At 40.2% G+C, this 17,439-nt stretch overlaps 1 protein-coding gene across 1 annotated transcript in view; it reads right to left on the bottom strand.

Moving 5' to 3' along the window:
• The window catches only part of LOC121962718 (gamma-aminobutyric acid receptor subunit alpha-5-like), a 32,761-nt gene extending 15,554 nt beyond the window's left edge, over window positions 1-17,207 (bottom strand). The window contains exons 1-6 of the mRNA XM_042512977.1: window positions 16,810-17,207; window positions 16,235-16,316; window positions 15,412-15,533; window positions 12,561-12,628; window positions 11,192-11,412; window positions 5,040-5,122 (exon numbers count right to left, since the gene is read on the bottom strand). Of these exons, the coding sequence (XP_042368911.1) occupies window positions 5,040-5,122; window positions 11,192-11,412; window positions 12,561-12,628; window positions 15,412-15,533; window positions 16,235-16,316; window positions 16,810-16,834 (601 nt within the window). The 5' untranslated portion in view covers window positions 16,835-17,207. The remainder of the gene's footprint in view (window positions 1-5,039; window positions 5,123-11,191; window positions 11,413-12,560; window positions 12,629-15,411; window positions 15,534-16,234; window positions 16,317-16,809) is intronic.
• Between the last annotated feature and the right edge of the window lie 232 nt (window positions 17,208-17,439).

The following is a 17,439-nucleotide window of genomic DNA, read 5'->3' as shown; positions in this document are numbered from 1 at the left end:
TTTTTTTTTTGCTGTAACAGAAGCTGCAAACATTAGCATGTCTGGCTAACTAACTGGGCATCCCAAGGTCAAGAAGCACATTACTTATTAGGTCACATTAGCTTGTGAGGTTATGGGCTATGTTTAAAAGAGGTCTGTTAACAACTGGTGCATTCCTTATTGAATTTCCTCCCTGTGTTAGCAGCTCTGTCAGGCTCTTTATGGTGAAACATAATCTTTAATATATGAACAACTATTTAAGCAAACATAATAGGGTGTAATGTTAGAACAAATAACAGTCTGATTGTACATTTTCTCATAGCACAAGGACTGCCTGGCTCCACACTGCATTACAAGAACAATTCTTGTGTTAGCAGACAACTGTGAAATCTACAGTCATTAGCCTTGAAATTACAAGAAGTCTGAGTGGTGCCAATCTGCCATGTTATCACTGTAAACTGCATATGTGCTGAGCGAGATGGATGGAAAACTTGACAGATATAGCAACAGCAACTCATGGAGTGCGGCTTAGAAAACAGTCAATTACTCCCACAACTGCAAAAGGTCACCTGTCAGAAAAGCATATAAAACACAGGTTGTGGAACCACTGCTGTCATTTTTGTGGTGAGTACAAACTGAAAAAAACAAAAGCTAAAAAGGCTGTATGTGAAAGTTGCATGCAAGACACATGCAGAATTAGTAGTTTCAAACAAGAATTTGGGCCATGGTTTGGCTTTGGGACAGCTTCAGCCCTCTGTGTGACCCGCTAAGTCCTAACTGATGTTGGTTAAAGAGGAAATTCTTATCCTGAAAATTCATTGAGATCTGGCGGTTTGGATTGCACGTGCCTCTCTGCTGTTCAGGTTTATTTATAAGAGTAATTCAAGTGTCTGAGAATATGAAAGGTTCCAAGAAGGAGAGCAATCAAAAAATGATTCACTACTACATATGTTCAGCGGGATCAATGTGGGTTGAAGGCAGGACAAGCTGAAAGATGACTCATTAGAGCAGATTTCATTGTTTTTCTCTGCTCACGTGGCCAGGTTCTGCACACATCATTATCTGCATCCTTTCGCACTTACTCAGAGAACTGACACTGTCTCAACATCCGCCTCGCTACGAAAACCAGCTCTGCAAAGTTGCACATGACCGCTCTTTTTTTGTGCTGTCGATTATAGCAATCATGTGGTCATCTGGGGGAAAGTAGTTTTCTTCAGCAACTGTTTTTCTGCCTGTATGAGCTCAACCAGTGACCTTAAACTGAGGCTGATTTAATGTGACTGTCATGGTTGTGGTGGTTTTCCAGGCCATTCATCAAAAAGTGTTTACAGCATGAGTGTCTGATGCACCAACAATTCCAACAAAAAACTCCAGAAACTAGCAATGTCTTAACTCCCAAAGATGCATGGTAAAAAAAGAAATTGCAGCATGTTTAGCAGCCATTTGATTTGTTTAAAAGGATTGCATCTTGAATTAAAAGCCACTCGTGGCTGAGCTCACTACCTAGCGCATGTGTGAGAGCTGTGTGGCTGCAGGCCAGTGGTTAAATTAGGACACAGGTACTGTAGGCCAGAATCAGGGATTAATTGCTCTTTACCTGGACCAACCTTAGAGCAGGCCCTTGTGCTTTTATTACACAGCAAATCACTTCTCTGTCACCAGTAAGGGGACACAAGGAGCCATGGAAGACAGGTGTATGAATGTGCACTTCGAGGCTATTATGACCATCATCAGTGTGGTCCAGGACTGGGAATATGCCCTGCAAAGCCAAAATGCAGTAACTGCAAATATGGTCAAAAGGTAGTTAAGAACAGGGTCTGAATTGTGGTGATTCTTTCTTTTTTATTCCACAAAATGAAATGTGGTGGGAAAAGCAATCGTGACTGTGGAAAAATCCCACTTATATTGAAGGCAACTAGTTTTAGCTTTGCATAGAAAATCACAGTAACTGCAATCTCAGCGTGGAGTCATGGTTAAGCTTTCCTTATATCCAGTGGTGGGACGCAACTAAGCAAATTTACTGGAGTACTTTACTCAAGTATGAATTTGAGTTACTTGTACTTCACTTGAGTATTTTCTTCTGAAAACAACATGTTGTTGGTAGATACTTTGCGTAGTATCAATGGCATTTCTGGACCAGTCCGCCTATAAAGGCCTAAAATAAAGACATTTTGTTGGCCAGCCTGGAAAACCCTTTCACACTCATTTCTGTAGTTCCTGCTCTCTTCAACACCGAATGATCAAATCATGATGTTCTGCGTAAAAGGAGGAGGGGGGTGGAGAGATTTGGTGGCTTTTTTTATACATGAGGGATTAATTTTGCCCATTTTTCATTACACCAAATGTTGTCTCCTTTTATCCCCCACTGATGTCCAATAGTAAACAGTGGATACAGTGGATTGCAGTCTTTTGTTTATTTGCTTTTGCTGTGCAGGTTTGACTATAAAGTCCAGTTGCCAGAGGAACATTTTTGCATTGTGCATGTCTGTCACCCACGGATAGATTGCATTTTTAATTTTCATACATATCAACATCTCTGAAGTGATCGTGCAGAGCTGCAGATCACTGCAGACCGCTGTCTGAGAACAACAGCAACAAAACTGGCTGTTTTTCATGATTCATTGCTGTGTTGTTAATCAGGATGGTGCCACAGAGAGCAACTGTTTTTAAGTGACACATTATTGCATTTCCTGTCAGAACAGTGCCATAATTTCTTTTTATTTATTTATTTTTTCCCCAAGACATCCCTGTGTGTCCTGCTGGGATAATGACACAAAAATGTTTTTTTTTTGTTGTTGGTTTTTTTTTTTTTTTTTTTTTTTTTACCAAGATACTGCTGTTTCCTGCTGGGAAAATGCCATGAAAATCAGCTGTTCTTTTACCAAAACATCACTGCGTTTTCTGCCCGGATAGTGCAAGAAAAAGCGATTGTTTTTATCCTGTGACATTAATGCAAAAAGCAGGTCTCTTAAGCTCAAACATGATCTTTTCCGAACCACAACTATGTAACCATAGTTTGCAGAAATCTACGAATCTAACACTTATTCTGGCAGCTGGGTTGAACGTTGTCATTACGCTGCAGTAATGACAGTGGAGGTCCAGCCTGTGTGATGTGTAATGCTACCTGAGAACAAAGGCTGAATCAGGAGGTGTTCAGGTCAGACTGAGGCCGTACAGTCTCAGCACTACAAACAGTGAAAGACATCCTCCCTACTGTTACACTTCACCTTACACAGTGCAGTGTTGCTATGAACACATTATTCCTATTATACACTTACACCTCTCACCTGCAGGGCATCGCACCTGTGCAATTAGGTTAGAACTCGCCGTGGGCTGGCCCAACAGCTCCTTACACTGTAATTGGATTGCAGTCAAATGTGCTTCCCTTGAGTGTGTGTGGACTGCGTCTCACAGAAATCTGGGGATAAGAGCCTCATCCTTTTAGCCCAAGAAGCTCCCAAGGTGTGGCATTTGGCCAGATCTGTCTTTAAATACCCACAGGGCCACTCAAGTTTCTAAACATGTCCTCAGTGGTAGGACACATAGCCAAGACGTTATGTTAAGAAGGCATTTGGGGAAACCCTTCCGATCACTGGCCTAATTAAGCATTGGAGAACATGCGCTTATCTCCTCGTCTCGTGGTCACCTCTTACAACATCTTTTTTAATAGTACTTGCAACAGAGAACAATGCATCAAAAAAAGGTGCTCAATCTGCAACATTCCTGTTAGCCAAGAACATAGACTTTGGATAACGTCCCTTTGCAATGCATTCTGGTGATTAAATTGGCCGTCACTGACACTGTGATTTGAGCCAGGCGGTTCATAATCCTCTCCGGTAAGTCTACCCTGGGAAGCAGCAGACTTTGCTGACTACTGTCTGTTGATCTCAGTCAGTGAGCATGCACATCTTCTTAAACTCATACTTTTTCGTTCGGGTTTTGCACACTGCATCAAATGACACAGTCAAGGTTTTGATGCTTAAAAACTTAAAATAACACACCTTGAAATTCAGGAGCAATAAAATGCACCATTGCTCACTTCATTGCACTTATTTTTTGCTGCTACAGGTTTAGATGGTCTGTTATGACCAGCAGCTGTAGTGGATCTTCCAACAGGCAGCCACATATAGGGTATGACTTCAGTCTCTAATTATTTAAAAGTGCTGCAGTAAAAACTCTTGTGGACCTGTTGAAGTATATCATGTGGTTGGTTGACAACAGCTTAATTTAATTTTTGAAAAAAAAAAAAAAAAAATCTGCCTTCTTAGAGTTAATGAGTGGGGTATTGATTGTTATAATTTAAGCATCTAATAATTCAAATTCTGTCACCAAAGTACAAGAAACTAATCACAAATGTGTTTTTTTTAACATTCTTTGACTCCAGAGTTTACTTGGTGCACCTGAATGCACCATTAAGTCCCTGTCGCTGTTAGTGTCAGTCATCTCGGACACAGACACACAGCAGAGGACAGGAGCAGCACGGCCGTAAGACACTAAGAGGTGTTAGAGACTCTCTGCATCGTCTCTTATTATGTGACTATTTTGGTCAGAGAGATTTACTCACCAAACAAAAAATCTACCTGCATTTGATGCTTGGTGGGAGTTAATTTTGGACCCTGTTTTTTATTATTGTTGTTATTATTATCATTTCTATTTTTTCTTAATGGGGGTACGAGGGGAAGCTTGCAGAATGTGTTAGGACAGCACTGAACATTAGCAAACTTATTTTCCCTTGCTCCACATTACTAAGTCATTTTGCTTTACTTCACTTATGCTACTGTAACAATAGCTTAGCATCTTTGCTAAAAGCTTTCAACGCAAACTTGACAATCATAGATTTTATGTAAGGAAAGCAAAGTCGGCAATCTGCACCAGATAATGACTTTTCAACTAAATCTCCGCAGCAGCATTCTATCAATTAACTCAAAATGATTTCCTGTTGTTCTCTAAATTTAGATTTCATTGCGTTGGACTGATTATCATCATTGTTTATCACAATAGCTGGGATTAGTGTACAGTGAAGATGAGTGTAAAAGCAGAAATTCAGAGATTTTACTCACAGCTGCCAAACTTGAGGGGGCAGGCGTGTGCATCCATGGGGAAATCCTCCAGCTGCATGGGGCATTCTGCTGATATGGTCAGTCTGAGGCAAAAACACACACAATTTACCCATTAATCTCGTGTTGTTTGGCATTTACCACCTTTGAACATTTAAGTGGGTGTGTATACAGAGCACTGTGCAATTACAGGATCAGCAATTGCTGAATCACTTAAATTACAGGCTGCCGAAACAAATATAAGAAAGGTCACAGCTTTAGTGTCTTTGCAGTAATAACCTTTAAACAAGATAAAAAAGGACATTAATTGCTGTAAGAAGGGAGAGATTTTCTGTTAAAGCAGCAAAATGATTACAGTTACATGCTTGTCACTTCGACCTCCACCCCCTCTCTCAGCAGCAATACAATGGCAATGCTACCACCTGCTGGTCACACAGTTTCTGTGTTATTTGTCTCTCCTGAAAAGATAGAGGAACTTTGGTAATGATCCTTGGGGCAACCTTTCTTACCAGCCATTTTCCATTTTGCACAAATAAGAATATTACGCATAATCTTATCTCTATCTCATATTTGGCACCATTAACGTGGAGGACTTGAGGTGAAGTTTATTTCCTGCATTTAGATTTATTCAGTCTATCATAAGCACATAAATAATTTTCAAATCTAATTTTCTGCCCGTCATTTACAATGTGCTGTTGTCATTTTAGCTGCTGTCATGGTACCTCCTGAAATGATGAAGAGAATCAAGCATGCAAACACAATAATTCAGATTCCCACACATTGTGATAGACAAAATTTCAAAACTTTTCTATGATTCTTCAAGACCCACTATATTTTTTTTCTTACCTCACTTGCCTGCCGTTTTTCAAACATGTAAGATTCAAACTCTATTCAAACATAATTTCAGTATCCCCCATGGTATGTTCAAGGACTGTCAGAAATTACATAACAATTACATGAATGTTATTAAACTTATTACACACAACACATTTCCATGATTTTTCAATAACCTTTTTGATTTTTACTAGTTTCATGACTTTTTTCAGGCTTGGAAAATGTGATTGCAAAATTCCATGACTTTCCCTGGTTTACCATGATCGTGGGAACCCTGATAGCTCTTCCTTTTTTTTGCAATCTGCCCCAGATTGAATCAAGGCTGTTGTGGGTATTCTTGTTCATTGCATGATGATAAACAGTAATACAGTGATATTATGATGTGGACTCACTGAACTTAATGGGCTGAATGAAGAGGAAATAATTGGTGTGGAAACCAGCACACAAAAAAACACGTTGACTACATTAAAGGCGCTCTTCTTTAACCACTCAGGCATACCTCAACATTAGCCACAGTAAAAGATTTCTCCTTCAGTGAACTATGATACAATCTGTGTCACCAAGATGTGGCAAAATCCTCCTGGGTCATATTTTTTTATGCTCCAAAACCTCCTGCATGTATGTACCCACCGCTGGAGGTTTCCCCCAATTATATCATTAAAGCGAGTGAAGCATGGCAAAGTGGGATAAGAGGCCACCTCCGGTCCCCACAGAGTCGACTGTTTTGGGGCTCAGCTTGCTTTCCACATGACTGCGGGATAACTCAATTGCATTATTGTGTCTAAAACAGCTGAAGGATTGTGTGTGGAGGAGAGGGGAGAGTGTCTTTGGGATAAATAAATGAGAACATGGCTGTTGGCTATGCATAGCATGTTCTAATTATTCATGTGGCCTTCCCTGTTGGCAGGGATGCCTGTAAAGATAGTGATTGTTAATATAGGGTGTGATTAGTGCCAGAAAATCAGCCCCTTTAAAGTGTTGCAGTTTTAATTTAAATATCAGGGGTAAAATAGCAGATTGGAATAAGTCCTGTGGTTCTGTCCAGCCGGTGTGGACTGAATGGAAAGCGGTAAATCACAGGGGTAAGGCGCCAGAAACAGACCAGCACACAGACCTTGATGCCGCTGGGAAATCTAAAGTTTCCAATACGCCTGACCTTGCAGAAAAGTCGAGAACTTGGACGACGTGACGAAAGAGAAGAGGGCTGAGTTTTGAGTCCAGCAGCTTTGTGCTATCAACCAGCATGCTGCACCATCTGTCTTTTCACACTAACTAGCACATTTTTAACTATTATCACATACAATCGCCATCACAGGAGCTGGTCCTATATAATATATCAAAGGTGTGAAAGAAAAAATGGTGTTAAAACATGAGAAAGGGTTAAATAAGTCATTGTAAATCCTATGAATTGTCAGTGTAAGATAAAAGGCCACTAAGATAGAAGGCCATCACTATGAGCATGAATGGCAACTCAGCTGTACTTAACGATAATGGTGTGTTATGCTCTCTCTCTGCTGCGATATAAAGGCTTCAACCAGCTGTACATGTTGCAGCCTTTCTGGTATCCGGCTATAATGGGCCGCCATCAAGCTCTGTGTGCATTAAGCTCATGGATGGTTGTGAACAGGGGCGGTGTATGAATTATCCACGCAGACAAATGCATAGAAATTTGCTCCATAAAAACCAGCCGCTCCTCCTCAGAGTAATGCTTGTCAAACGACATGAGAGAGGTGCTTTCACTGACACCCATACGTGATGTGGAAATGGTGCATGTGTGGGAGAGGATTTCATGTTTGTAATGTGACAGGATGTCTGTGCCTCTGCTTACAAGTGTGGATTGTACATGTTTTAGCTGTAGTATCTGTGTTGAACGTGTGTCTGTGTGGGTGAATCTTATGGGGATGTACACATGTGGTGCTCAAACTCCTTATACTCCTTATACTGATTTTACCCTCCCCCCGCCCCCCCCCCCCCCCCACCCCCAAATCTCCCCCCCACCCCCCCCCCCACCCCCCCCCCCCCCCCCCCCCCCCCCCCCCCCCAAAAAAAAAAAAAAATATATATATCTTTTTTTACACACACATATTTATTGTGGTTTTTTTTAAATACTATCATTGTTTTTAACCTTTTTTTATGTAGGTTGTCATTATTGCTATAATATTTAAAATAAAAGTCAGGTTATTCATATACAGATAACATCTCTTTTGTTTTTTTTTTTTTTTAAATTGTACAAAACGCTGTAACATTTTAGATGTTATCTGTAAATGAATAACCTGACTTTTATTTTAAATATTATAGCAATAATGACAACCTACATAAAAAAAGGTTAAAAACAATGATAGTATTTAAAAAAAACCACAATAATAATTAAAATAAAAGCAGAGCAGGGTCGGCAGTTAATCAAGCTTATAGCCTCAAATGATTCTTTACAGCACGTCAGAGTAAATAATGTAAATGACTACAGCTACGTGTAATGTAAAATCTTTTTCTAATTTTCCAGCTAAAATATAAAATTTTTCAGTAGTTTTCTGTTGTGAAAAAATGTATTATAATTAGTATTAGTTAGATTTAAAAAAAATACTGCAAAAAAATTAAAATAAAAGCTTTGCCTTCTATTGATACAAACTGTGAAACTGAAAAACATATCATGCAAACAGGCATACAGACAAACAAAATAAACTGCTGTTGAGTTAACTATAACCTGCAAGTACGCAGATGGCCTGTGTGTATGTGTGTGTTTGTGTGTGTTTCTGCAGGAAATAAAAACAGGGCTGCTGCCTGTGGTTCAGCTCGGCTGGTAATGACAAGCACAGTACTGTAACAATTAGACGATTAAAAGCAACCTACTGCTGCTTTGTTTCAACTGGAATCTGATGCCATTTTTAGATTACCGAAGCTCTCTCTCTATCTCTCTGTCATGCGCACACATGTATACATGCATGCATTCAGACATATGCACAGATTTCCATGAGATGACACATATGGAAATAAACGCGTGTACATTCACACAATCCCTCACTCGTTAAGCCTTAAGGTCAAAGTTGAGTGTCACTATAACTGATTAGTGCAGACAACATCCCCGACACCCGCAGTGTGTGTTCACGTGTGTGTCCGATGCATGTGACAAGGAGCTGGCTATAAATATGTCCTTCTTTAGATATGTATATATGTCAGGGTGGTTGCATATGGATAATCTGTCCTCTATCCAGCATGATTCCCCCTGTGGGTGGCACTGGTATCAGATAGAGTGCTCTCATCCGTGATACAGTCACTCTTAAGTCCTGCAGCTACAGTAACTCCTGAGGATAAGCACAGAATTATTCTAATTCTCTGGTGCAAAGGTCGCAGCGAGTCCTGGTGGTTACGCTACTGTTCTAGCAAACAGAAACAACTATTTGTCCCTCTTAGAGCCACTTTATCGAGACTCAATTTCTTTTTCTCGGTTATTAAGCTTTTTAAGTTGTAAACACTGGTTGTTTAGTTTAGAGTGATCACCATCTGGTTGTTGGCCGTTTTTTTTTTTTTTTTTTCTAAATTACCACTGCATTACTGCCAAAAACTACAGTTCAATACATCACTGCCAAAAACTATAGTTCACAATGAGGCTGCTTTCCATAATTGATGAGCTCCCTCTGTAGTTTTTTTTTTCTCTTCAAAACCCAACAGTTAAAGAGACACTGCCATTTGGTATTCAAATTTACCATAAACCATACAGACTATACTTTACTAACCATACTATATAGGGCTGGGCAACAAATCGATATTGTGATACTACATATCGTCTATCGATTTTGGATATTGTAATATCATAAGTGTTGTCTTCTCCTGGTTTTATAGTTAAGTGTTGTCATTTTCTGAACTTTTCAGACTGTTTTATTGATAATACCAGTACCAATACTAGTGCCCTTAAAGCAATATCCTGTATGGGTTATAGTCGGTGCTGCACGAGTGTGAGCTCTGAGAGTATGACCAGTTGCACACAAAGTGACAGAGCTTTCTGTTGGCATCACATGGCTAACCGTCAACCAAGAATTATTCAGTTTTATCCGCATTTTGAGATACTGAGCTTCAACATTTATCCATTCAACAAGAAAAAATGATATAAACCTTTCTGTTTTCTAAATAAAAAGTCAAAACATGCATCTATCTTAAAGAAAAAATAACACATAACATTAACAAGTTGTCATAGAACAGGAATACATGAATATCTCAATATTGAGAAAAATGTAGTAAGATGTAGTAAGGTCATTTAAACAATTATTAACTGGTTTAACAACAGACTTGAGACGTTTTGAAGTTTGTGCTAACCGAGTGCAAATTTGCATTTCCTAAGACACACCTCACTCTGCCTCTGATTGGCTTCGCATCAACCCTAACCAATCTCACGTCTTCTGCCTAACCCTGTTAAATCCAACCAACAAAGGCAACAAGAAGTTGCCAGTCAGAGGGAGAATAACAAAATAGGGCGACTCATGCTTTTGCTCTCCTCGGAAATGCAAATATGCCAACAAAGCAGACACTAAACTGATAGTTTGACGAGAAGAGTGACTCCGAAAGTAACAGGAATTTTACAGAGGATTGAATGCAGGCATTGTTTGACTGGAGCCGTTAGTTCATATCAGTAACTTCTACGCCTATTCTAGTTGAGTATACACCTCTTATTTTATGTATTTTTAATATTTACTTTTTTTGTTTATCTGCACCCATTTCTATTTAAATGAAAAGATCATCTTATTTTTTCACAATTTCTCAAAAAAGTCTCAATATGAGTTATACATTTAAACTAAAAGAATTGGAGGAAATACAGTATTTGAAAGAAACATGTCTTCTATATTACTGTAATACAGCTTTGTGCAGGACAAATCAAATGCCTGTAATCGGCCACTTGGTGACACTATTCTCCTGCAGACTGAGAGAGAAAACAGTGATAACAGCCCTCAGTGAGTGACTCACAGTTCCAAGCTGTATTGTGTATTTTGTTGGCCTTGCTAGCTGTTTTGTTTTTTTTTCATTTCCATGTACTCTCAAAAATCGTCCCTGCATTAACATCCAATAAAAGCTGCAACAGCACACATAAACAGGAGGCGTCCTCCACTTGATTAAAGAATTTGGTGCGTCAATATTAGCATAGAGACACTGCACCTTGAAGCTCAGCATTGTGCAGCTAAGCGTACTTGTCTGTGGTTAATTACGGAAATAAAATGCAACAAGTGCCTTCTAACCTTGTACACTAAAAGGCGTTTAAAATTACTCCTAACTCATCATTCAGTCCTTTCAGATGTAGAGCATGTTCGTGTAAATACATGTGTGTCGGCATGTACCTCATGGTGTACAGCAATGTGCCGTCATCTTTCAGCCTCAGCAGCTTGTTGGGCGTGGTCATGTTATGAGCGATAGACTTCTTGCCGTTCAGAAAGAAGGTATCGGGGGTCCAGATGTTGCTGGCCAGAAGGTTGTTTAACGGTAGCATCTCCATGGGCCCTTTGAAGCACAGACGCTCGTCCTTCCAGCTCTGTCGGAAGAACACGTCTATGGTATATTCCTGAGACGAGAGCAAAAGACAGGTTGCAGAGAGTTCTGCTGGGAAAAATGGAAAATATGAGCCCCGAAATAGTAGTGAGAGTTATGTAATGTGATGTCAGTGAAGTTCACACTGCTCCCATGTTTACCAATCTGTCTGCTCTCTGATCATTTCATCCCAAAACATGCTGAAGGGATGCCAAAGGCAAAAGATCCTCTTCTGGATTCCTCTGGTTCATTGCGTCTGTTTCACTCTCAAGTTTCAGAGCATTTACCCAAATCAGAAATTTAAAGTTGCAGCCTCATGAGATTGGGGTACTTCCACACTCCAATTGGAGCTTTTGTGGCATTTTCCTGTCACAATTCAGAGTGCATACAAATGAGTGCATAAAGAGAGAAAATCTAACTCTTTACAGTCAACTGTCAATAAGCATAAATGCTCCAACATTGTGCTTGCCGTGACAGAAACTCCTCCTTTATGACTTCATAAACCCACTAAGATTTTGCAGCGATGGTGATCAAACATGGCGGAACAGAAATCCATCATAAATTTGCTCGCGCGTGAAATATCGACCCGAAAAACAACAAGAAACGAACAAGAAACAAATACTCCATCCCGCAGAATAATGATGCTGTTAGCAGGCTGACATATGGGCTTCTATGGACCGCAAAACCATTCAAGTCTCTTGCCACATTTCATTAATCAATCATGCGCCCTTGTCGATACCTTTTTCAAGTCAATTATAGGGAAGTGGCAACTGCTGTGTCAAAGTGTGCCAGGGATATGGCAGGGTGTAATAGAGGATTTAATGAAAGAGGAGGTTTAATGCATTTTGCTATCCAAGTGGAACCTTATAGTTCATAAGAGAATGGATTAATAAAGGGAGGAATCATTTGGAACAAGTTGGAATAGGCCAGCCACATTGCATTAAATCTTAAATGTTTAAGTTATCCACATTCATTTGCTCTCAATTACAAGAATCTTGACAGACAGCTGTAGGACCTGAGCGCACCTCCAGGGCACAGCGTGAGCCGTGGTATCTATCTCATGAAATGTAAATATATGTTTCCATCTAAAAATACACACTTTGGAGACGTGTGTGCGCGTCTGTCCACCTCAGCCAGTCTTTTTGTCTGTGTGTCTGAGGTGTTCGCAGCACATGAACTCACCATCTCTGTGTCAGACACCGGGCCGAAGCTGGTGACAAAAATATTCGTCTTGATTTCGGTGACGTTTTCTGTTGAGAGTGCAAATGAGAGTGTGTGAGTTGTGGAGAGGTCACAAAAAGGCAATCAGAAGAAACACAATTTAAAATTAATTAAATTGGAAAACAATATGACCCATAGTGGCGTAAATGCAAATTTCGGAGGGGGGGATGCATGGGACATGCCCGATCAATATTTAGAAATTGGGCATTTCTTTCCCCAAATAAAAAGATAAAGAGTAGCAGGGAACTTTCATTTTCACTAATTTTCCCGTGACCATAGCCACATAAACATCTGCTTAAACTGATGTTAAAGTACATTTACTGTATATATTTTGCATTTTAACTGCTCAGTGGAGTTTTTAAAGAGCTGCAACTAAGAATAAGTTTCTTCATCGATTACTCTCCTGACTATTTTCAAGAGGAATCAGTTATCACATAGTCTACATGTCGAAAATAGTGAAAAATGTTTGATGTCTTTAATTTAATTTTTATTCTGACTAACAGTCCAAAACAGAATGATGAGAAAAAACAGCAAAACTTTACCTCTAACAAGACAATTTTGAAGGTTTTGTTGCTCAAATATGTCACACGATCACGACATGATTATTGTGCTGTCTATATATTGGAAAAGGTTCAACGTCATGTCTTTAATTTTAGTTTTTTCTGAACAAAAGTCCAAAACAGAAAAAAAGATTAATTTACCAATTTTAGTTTTTTCTGAACAAAAGTCCAAAACAGAAAAAAAAGATTAATTTATCAATTCTAAAAAAAAAACCAGCAAAACTTTACACCTAATTACATGAATTTTGATTTTTTTTAACATTACTTTAACAATATATCCATTAATCACTTAGTCTACATGTCAGACAACCTAGAAAAACGTCCACGGTGATGTCTTTAATTTTCTTTTGTCTGAAAAGTCCAAAACTGAGCAGATAAATATTCCATGTACAATGATAAAAACAGCATAGCTTTATATCATTATACATACATCTTAAGCTTTTTTTGCTAAAAAAAAACACGTAAAAGATTAATAAATACATCACTTAGTGTACAGAAAATAGTGAAAAATGTCCAAAATTATTTTTTAAAATGCTGTTTTACCTGTGCAACAGTCCTAAACAAAAAGTGATTCAATGAACGATAATAAAAACACCAGCACTTTACATTCTTCTCCACAAATTTCAATTTTTTTTTGGCTTATAAAATTACTTTAACAATAATCGATTATGAGAATAGTTGCCAGTTCATTTTCTGTCCTTCCACTTTAAGACGAAGAGCTGCAGCTTTAGTTTGGAAGCATTACACCATAAAAAAAAAACTTTCAAAAAAACTGGCTGCTTATAACTTTTGGAAAAAAACAGTCAATTTTAAAGAAATTGGGCAATAAAAGTCAGCATCAACACTGGCTTTTAAAATCCTTAGTTGAATGGCAGCTACAGAACAAACCTTTCAAGGATAAGTTTCTTTTATTGCCACACAGATCGACTGGTGAGATCCATCTCAGTTCAGATGGAACGGCTTTGACAATACGCCACATCAGTATTCATATCAATCCAGACATTTCCATAACGTCTCTCACAATGCATTTCACCTGAAGATGATGTGAAAAAGGTAGCACATTGTTTCTTCTGCGCTTGTACCCACAAAGCCAACAAAATCTCTGTTATGCATATAAATCTGGCGGTGGCGAGCCGGGATTGGCCGCGCTGGTGGAGAGCAGCTTGTTGAATGCTGAACGAAGGCCTGAATGATTTTCTGGTATGTATTTATAGGCCCTCTTGTCAAGGGTAGCAACCGTTACCAGGATGTGAGAGCAGGCTTTTGCCATGACACATCACGGCATGAAGAAGCCCGGTGTCTTCCCATTATGGGACGAGCACTGTATGTACATGGCGAAGAAATTGAAGTGAGGACCAGAGTCACGAAGACAGAATAAAAGAGCTGGTGGGAAAATTAGTGAAATAAATGCAGTAAGTGCCTCACCATTAGAGAACGAGGAGGTAGGGGTGGTGAACATGAAAAGCTTTTATTTCAGCGGGGCCCTTAGAAAAAGAAATCTCCATCTTTGAATGGCAGTTTGTCGGCTCTCAAGGTTATCTCCTGTTGCCAGGGTGAAGAGCGTGAATAAAACACCACTGAATTCAGTGGCTTGATTGATTTACTCTCCCTGCCAGTGGTGTACAAGAAGGGATATATGTGTAGTATATATGTCAGAAAAAGACAAATATCCAACGTAATGTCTTTAAATGTTGTTTTGTCTGAACAACAGTCCAAACCAGAAAGAGATTCAATTTACAATGATAAAACAGCAAAACTTTACATTAAGCTACATAAGTTTAAAGGGATTTTTTGTCTTTCTTTTTTTTTTTTTACTATTAGGCAATTAATCACTTAGTCTACATGTCAGAAAATCTAGAAAAATGTCCAAGGGGATGTCTTTAAATGTTGTTTTGTCTGGACAGTCCAAAACAGAACACAGAAAGATCCAATTTACCAGGTGTACAAGAAAAGACGACATGCATTCATGGTCCTCAGACAAAAACAACAACAGCATCTGAAACGTGTTTTCACCTCAGCTGACACGGAGGCAGAATTTCACATCTGCTCACACATTTTCTACCCATGAATCTGCCAGTCTTCCAGCAATTTCCCATGAATCAGTGCATGAAATCACAGCAAGAAATGGGGCCTCCCACAGCAGAGTCCAGGTTAGCGGGTTAGGTTAGCATGCCCAGGGGCTCCACTTTGGCATTATGATATTAGAATCAAGACTCAAGGTGCTAGAATGAGAAATAAGATCCCCAACAAACCTCCAAGTCCTGGCCGAAGCCTGTTGTCATAACCATGCAGGAGCCCGTCCAGGATCCGGGTGAAAACTGTGCTGTTGTCATTGGCGGCCGCCTCCTTCTGAGCCTCCGTGGACTGGCACAAACTGGGAGAGGAGACAAGGGAACACGAGTAAAGACACTCACAACATCCCGGCGTTGGTTAAACTGCAGGACGTCAAATGTGACATGGTTATTGTGATTAATTAGCTCGCCGTATTAAGGACAGCCTTGTTGTGATTAATTATTGAACATAAGCAGTGCTTACAACTACCAGTAGAGATTATTAAGGCTTTGACATGTGATCCAAATATAAACAAATGAGTTCCCCTCGCTAAATATGGCAAGAAGCGAGGCATTATGTCTGGATGAGCACAGTCTCTGTAGCTGGGAAATGAGGAAAATGACTCCTTTTTTTTTTTTTTAAACGAAGAACACTGTGTTCATGCACAGGAAGCTAGGTTTGAACATATGATCTAAAAGCCATTGATCTACTCAGATGAGAGTGGACTATTCCAGTGATTTACTGACAGCATCGCCCAAAGATCTTGTTCACTTTCCTTGAGTGCAGGACAGCCACTTAAGCAGTGATGTAGCAGAGTGCAGATGGGATATGCGATCAAGAGAAGAGGGCAGAGCTAGCAGGAATCCTCAGCAAACACATATGTATGAATAGAATTGGAGCAATACGAATTTGTGATTGCAACTGAAAATTAAACTTACACTTGAATGTCATCAAGCAAAAACTTCAAGACATTTTGCTCTCATAATTAATACACTTTAAGTTGCTTTTTATCTCTTGGTTTACCTATTTTGGCATCCACACAGGAGCAGGAGGGAAAGCACGAGCCTCGCCATGACTGAAATCCTGCTCACTTTGTTGTTTAGAGCTGTAACACACATCCACAGACGGAAAAAAAGAACAAAATTGCATCAGAAAAACACCAAATATCATAGCCACTGCATAAATAATGGTCTAGCAATCCTAACAGGGCAGCCCAACTCACACAAAGAAACTCTTCACCCCGCTGCATACAGAGGCAGACCATTACAGGAATCAGTAAATCAAGCGGCGGGACAATCTGCTCAATGAGGCTGCAACTCTTAAACATCCAAACATCACACATGCTATGAATGCTGATGTGGGATCAGAGAAATACATCTAATAGGGGCATTGTTTTCTGCAGTGTTTTCCCCATTGTGTAAATCTCCCACTGCGTTTGATTCAAGCGCATTACAATTCATACGGGCCAACCCCCCTTCCCCTTCCCCTCTCCTCCACAATCACCTTTTCCCCATCACCAAAAACATCAGTCTCATTCTCAGTCCTATTCACCATGCTATGTCTAATTATAAAAACCCAGAGGGAAAAGGGGGGGCTACCTGATTGCAGATCCGTCACCACCATGGTTTATTTTTGGGGCTTTTCTTCCCCAAAAAACAGCGACTGGATGCTTGGGGTCTCCGTCGGCGGTGCTGAAACTGGGCGATCACGGGTTCAACCACCTAATCCCCGTGCTCTTCGGTTGTCTCCACTCCTTCTTCTCCACCATGCGCTGTTTCTCTCTCTCCTCTCTCTCTTTCTTCTCTCTCTCTCTCAGTCAGCGCTTCCCCATCAGGCGGTGTTGTAGTAGTCTGTCTGGTCTTCTCCTCCTATAGGCTACACCGCCTTCCTTCTTTAGTGCCTGCTGCACCGCGTCTCCTGCATCGCCTCCAGAGGTGTTGCAGCAGCAGCAGCAGCGGCGGCGGCGGCGGCGGCGCCAGCATCACACGGGCTGCCTCTTCGCTCTGATCCGCCAGCCTCGCAGAAGCAGACTGGATTCACTCCACATTTTTTTCCGTCTCTTTTGCGAGAACGCCTATTGCCGGTGCGAGAGACTGAAGTGCTGCAACAGAGGATAATAATTTGGTAATAGGTGCTGCCCATTGGTGGGCTGGGAGGAGGAGGCGCGCTGGATCGGGGTGGGGGGACGTTAACAAAATATGGTGCGGGGTTTCAGACCCTTGTCCCAC

This window comes from Plectropomus leopardus, chromosome 24 (assembly GCF_008729295.1).
Source record: "Plectropomus leopardus isolate mb chromosome 24, YSFRI_Pleo_2.0, whole genome shotgun sequence".
Taxonomy (NCBI): domain Eukaryota; kingdom Metazoa; phylum Chordata; class Actinopteri; order Perciformes; family Serranidae; genus Plectropomus; species Plectropomus leopardus.
This window is presented reverse-complemented; position numbering and strand designations above follow the sequence as displayed.